General features: G+C 38.5%; 1 protein-coding gene across 1 annotated transcript in view; it reads right to left on the bottom strand.

Annotated features, from left to right (window-relative positions):
* Positions 1-666: 666 nt before the first annotated feature.
* The window catches only part of bves (blood vessel epicardial substance), a 31,334-nt gene continuing 25,885 nt past the window's right edge, over positions 667-6,115 (bottom strand). Inside the window, exon 8 of the mRNA XM_054622102.1 lies at positions 667-1,532. Coding sequence (XP_054478077.1) covers positions 1,402-1,532 — 131 coding nt within the window. The 3' untranslated portion in view covers positions 667-1,401. The remainder of the gene's footprint in view (positions 1,533-6,115) is intronic.

Genomic DNA, 6,115 nt, shown 5'->3' with positions numbered 1-6,115 from the left:
TATTTATTAGAAATTCTAAATCAACCAGGACTTAAAGGGTGGACAATATAAAACTGCACTTATCAATATTTTTACATAACCAATAGAACAAATTACTAATGGTGTAACTCTTTATGAAGAACCCACAGAGAATGTATCTACACTGCAGTTACCCTCAGCTCTACAATTGGCAATTGGTAATTGGAAGCTGAACTACAGCTTCCAATTCTAAGTCACATGCTAGCAAAACAACTTGTTTGACCTGTGCAATCTTAACACCTAAAACAGTCTGGTTAAAGGTTTTGGTTTTTTTTACAGTCGAGAAGAAATGGTAAAATATTTTCTTTTTATGGCCCAAAATTGGTTAGTTAACTACACAAAAAAATGACTGGAAAAGTAACGCAAGTACTGATTAAAATTATAACATATCAAATTATTAGAATCACTATGCAAATGTTAATTTAGTTGAACTACCAATCAGCTACTGCAAAATGTAGTTAAGCTACTAGTTTTATTACATGAAGTGTACTACTGCCCAACAGAGCCAGCGGCATTTGGATGGGCTGGCATTTGAGTATATTGATCAGGCTGAAGATCTTAGTTGGTCAGTTGTATTTTTGCCTCTTCTGTTAAGCTATATGTATATATAGAAAAATAGCAAAAAGTAAAAAAATGATTGGCCGCTGTTGTCAGGTCCATGGACAGCACTGAAGTGGGTGCTTATGACACAGCAGTCCTTTCCACAGTACTGAACAAAAGAGAGTGGTGGAGATCGATTGACAGACAGACACGTATTTTTATGATAGTCATTTCTTCTGTATTCAAGTCAACAAGAAAGAGGGAGAGAGAACTAGAGGCTTGCTAAGAGCTCTTTCTATGCAGCTCCCCCTGCTGATTTTGACGTTAGTATTGTTCATACATTTTTAATAAAAGAACTCTCTCTTAGTGGGCTCTGTTGGGTTTACAGTGTATAGAGCACAACATCATACACTGCAAGCTATGGGGAGGCATGGCAGTTATGTGGGTGGGCTGGGCCCCCTGGAGCCATAACCCTCGGCCTGCTTCCCAGTACAGTTCCTTAGCACCAAGCAGCAGACAGACACAATTAACAAGTAGCTGATGAACACAGTGAAGAGTTAACATATGACATTTTTCTAAGAAGTTATTTCTAGTAGAAGAAGAACATTTAACAGTTTCAAACTAAACTTTTCAGTGGCCTTTGGTGGGCAAACTATGTAATGGAGACACTGTTTCGAAATGACCACCAACATATCTTTATATTTCTCAGCTGACATTTGTTGCCAGCAGGCAGATATCCATTTATTAAAGAAAAAAACACGTTGTATTGTCGGCCTTGCGGGTGTATCTATCAGATTGTTGTTGTTGTTGTTGCTAAACAAGAGGTGCATACATTTGATCTGGCTACACTTCCTCAGTGGAAGTGCTGGGCATACGCCGAGACTTGAAAGAAGCAGATTCTTCAAAAACATCATCTTCCATGCCTTCTTCTATGGGCTTCATCTTTGAGGAGGTATTGGTGCCAGGGGATTTTTCTATAAAAAAGAAAAGAAAAAATATGTATATATATGAACCGTACATTGTTGTAATTTAATTTTGCTCATATGCAATAAATAAATTAATACATTTGTTATTGACAAATGATTGCAATTTTTGTTGCTGTTTGTTTATTTTTGAAACCTTGCCAGGAGTAATAACTGTGTTGTGCCTGATTTGCCCTTAGCTGCCCTAAAATTACTGTAAATATGGCCTCTTGTGGCTTTTTGCTTAATTTAACCTCATACATGTTTCCACTTAAGAATGCCTACATTCATACGATGGGTCTTAGTTTTTTCAGATTTTTGTAGGTCGATTATGAATGAAAACATATGACAGGAGAGCTATATGCTATGTGAAAAGTACTTATTATAATGTCAGACTAGAATCCTTTTTTTCAAAGATGCTAGAAATGGTTTAACAGACTCATTGTCCACTGATTCCAAATCACCACTGCTGTTCTGACTGGCTTCGGAAATAAGGCACACTGGTAGGGTAAATAAATTTGTCACCAAACACAACCTTACAGAAATTTAAAACAAAAAGCCAGTATTTAATAATGGCCATTCTGAAGTGGCTGGCATGAACAAATAAAAGGCGCCCCCCAGAAAAGGCCACATAAAAATGCAGCTCCATATCTCGGATCTTGCACCAATAAATTGACAGACTTTTAAGGCGGTTCTTTCTTTTAGGTGGCTAAATCACATTTTGCTGCTTCTCCATCCACAGCAGTACATTACTGTTCTCCCGTCTACTGCAGGTAATACACTGATGTGATATTTGTAAGTAGCTTTTACAACCCGACTTCTAATCTATGCATTTAGTTTTGCCACAGAAATGTAACACTACCTGCGCATTTTAACATTAAAAGCTGACAAGGACAGGGAAAGACTATGCCAGCTGAGAAATTGATCATTTTATGTGAATGTTTAATGTTCATTGATAGTTGCTTAACATTGATCCAGAAAGGTAAAAAGAACAGACAAATGAAAATGAAAACACTAAACTAGAGAAATGGGAGCGGCAGAGTGCTGACTATGACATGGTGGGTGGAAACATGTGGAAATATACATTATATTGAATTATCAAGACAACAAATTAACATGGAGGAAGTTCTAGGTTTGCATTTACGAAGGAACATGGAAATTGCTGTTCCTTCCTGTGTAAAACCAAAACTCAATGTTGACCTATTTTATGGATACTTTCGTTACTTAACCTATATACTTACTAACCAACGCCAACTGTGTATATTACGTAACAAGCGCACTTATTTTCACTCAAACCAAAATCTTTTCCTACACCAGCTATTCTCAACCACTGGGCCAGGGCTTATTAGTGGACCTCAGAACACCATCTTGAGGCCACAGAGGTACTGCCAAATGGTGAGTTAAAATTGTTATTATAATTTTTGGAGGGTAATTTGCAAAGCTAGTTATATTTATTACTAGCTGTGCTCAAGAATTTACATAAATGAAAAAAACATACTAATTCAAAAAAAGATTATTTGAGTTAAGCAATGAACAGGCCCCAGCTCCGTGCACGTCCGGGATACTGACGGGACCTAAGCTGAAGCAGCAGAGCATTCCTGTGACTGTCAGACACTGCTCATACGAGTTACACTTTATTTTCCTCCTGGATGTTTATAGTGGTAGACATGACGTATTACAAATTGTTTATACACATCCTGTGTCCACTATGTGGCGCTATGGAACACACACTAAATATACATCATGTTGCTGTGTATCATGTGTAGACCAAACCATGTAAATATCATATATATTTGATGATTTTTCAATTAATTCAATTTATTTGTACAGCCCAATATCACTAATTTGCATCAGAGGGCTTTACAATCTGTACAGGATTCGACATCATCTATTCTTGTTAAAACAGGGGAACAGAGGGGAAAAAAGGAGGAAAAAAAGGAGGAATCCTCCAGGAGAGCAACAAAGGACGGATCCTTCTCCCAGGATGGCCAGGAGTGCAACAGATGTCATGTGTACAGAATGAACAACATAATAGAATTACAACATAGTTGATACATATGATATACATTATACATATGAGATTAGTAATAGCAGTAGTAGCACCAATAATAGCAGAATAATAAAGGAAAAACTATAAGCAGCAGCGGTATTGTCACATGACCTTTGACATCATCATTGGAGATATCGACTATTCCTTCCCAATTTAGCATCACATTATAATATTAAACCAAATTTGGAACAAATCCAATAAACACTCTAGGAGAAGTTCATGACAGTTATCATAAAACACATAAAAGAATGCACAAAATAAAAAAATGACAGAATTAGTTTGGATGAAACTAATTGAGGCCAATATGAATTATGTCAGCAATGATCTGAGCAACGTGGAGACCAAATTTATAAATATCCGAGCAATTATGTCCAGCCTAAGGCCTTCCACTCATTAGGACACGCTTTAGAGCATGCTAAACACGTGTGAATCCAATAACTGTATAATCTCACAATGTTCACAGGCTTTGTTGTGTTTATAAAGAATCAAGGGGCGCAAAAAATGCTTTTCAATGCTAAAAACAATTGGGATAGCTAGATAAATTAAATAAAAAGTTCTCTGTTGGGCAAAAAAAAAAGAATAATTATGTTCTAAAGACCAGAGCAATCATGCCAACAAAGTCCGTAAACATCAAAATAGCTTTTTCACAATTTTAGCGTGCGTTCTACAAAAACAATAGGTTCCTCACATTTTCTCTTTTGTGCTCGGGCCCTAATGACGTTCTATCAGATTCAGTTTTTTTAGCCTCTGACGAAGTTGACAACATCAGAAAGCATGTTGTCTAGACCCTGCCTGCCGCACAACTTCAGCGTCCCTACGGTCACAGCCAGACCGCCGGGATCAGATGGAGGTGAGACGAGCAGGCAAGTCATGGTACCTGCAGCAGCTGCTGTCAGGTTGCCCATGGAAGTTCCTGTGGCAGTTACCCATTGATAGGCCAGTGCATGTGGGCATTGCCCCTACAGGGGAGCGCTTAGAGAGGCTTGGCCTATCTATGGTCGTGTGCGTACAATTGCATGAGGGCCGCATCTACCATAGCATCTTACACAGCCAAATGGTCAGCTTTTCAGCGATGGTGTAAAGCCAACATTCATCTTTCAGCACAATTAAAACATATGCTGCTGCTATTTCTGATGAAACGTTTTCTGAGAGGTGTACAGAGGCACAGACTTGTGTCACACTCCTTATCCCTTCAGTGTGATTTGGTGCTGGTTTTAAGCGGGCTGATTAAAGCCCTCCTTGAATCCCTGCACAGCGTCTGTTGCAATGACTATGGGAGGCTATATCACAGGCTTATCTCTCCTCTGACATTGATCCTCCAGAGAGCATCAGCTCCACTAGAGGAATCTTATCTTCCTCAACAGTTATTATTGTTTTAAATTGGGTGTATTTGTGCTTGGACCATATCCTGCTCTGCCCTTAACCCAATAGCTATAGCTCTTAGAGGGCAGAGTCTCTATCAAATATAACATTAGTTGTGTTTGATCTCGGCTCCTCCAGTCCATGTTGATGTATCCTTGGGCAATACACTAAACCTCAAATTGCTCCCGAAAGCTGTGCCCACGGTGTGTGAATGTTAGTTTGTCCTGATGGGCAGGTGGCACCTTGCATGGTAGCCCCTGCCACCAATTCAATTCAATTCAGTTTATTTTGTATAGCCCAGAATCACAAATTACAAATTTGCCTCAGAGGGCTTTACAATCTGTACACATGCGAGCGACATCCTCTGTCCTTCCCTCACATCAGCACAGGAAAAACTCCCCTAAAAATTATATTATTATAGTAGAATTATAATTATGAAAATAGGGATAGTAATGTGATTAATAATAATAATCGAAGTAGCAGTGGGTGTCAGTCGGCTCACAGCAGGAGGCACGACTACGGTCCAGGTACCACAACGATTCTGTATGAATGTATGAGTGTATGAATGGGTGTGAATGGGTGTGAATGGGTGTGAATGGATGAATGGTGACATGTAGTAAAAGGGCTTTGAGGTTTCGGAAGACTAGAATGGTAAAGCTTTTAAAACTGGAACCGGTTAACTGGTCACATCTCAATTTATACCCAAGAGGAGACCAAGGTGAGGCCCACATAACAGGTGGGTATGGATTAAAGTTATTTCAGTGCTGCCCATGGGATAAACCCAATAGCGATAGTTCTTAGAGGGCTGAGCTTATGCTTATAGAGTTACGATATGTAACTAACATCCTAGCATTGGCACTCCAGGGCTTTGTAGGCACACTAACGACTGGTGTTGCTGAATGTTTTTAGGAAAAAAATATTATATTAGTAATAACTCATGTCCTCTCTATCAAAGCATAGTTTTGGTATTTATTTCCTGCATTTTGGTAATGCTTGATTAGATGGCTTGATTAAAATTGGAGTACTGTGATTCCCAAGTTTTTAATGGATGAATAAATTGAAACTGAACGTTTGCAGTGATAGACCACATTAATGGTACACCATCAGAATAAGAATAATTTTATAATCATTTTGAAATTCTACACACGTACATGTGCTTGTATTACTATGATATATCTAATTA

This window comes from Anoplopoma fimbria, chromosome 20, assembly GCF_027596085.1.
Source record: "Anoplopoma fimbria isolate UVic2021 breed Golden Eagle Sablefish chromosome 20, Afim_UVic_2022, whole genome shotgun sequence".
Lineage (NCBI taxonomy): Eukaryota > Metazoa > Chordata > Actinopteri > Perciformes > Anoplopomatidae > Anoplopoma > Anoplopoma fimbria.
The sequence above is the reverse complement of the archived record's forward strand: the minus strand, read 5'-3'. Positions and strand labels throughout refer to the sequence as shown.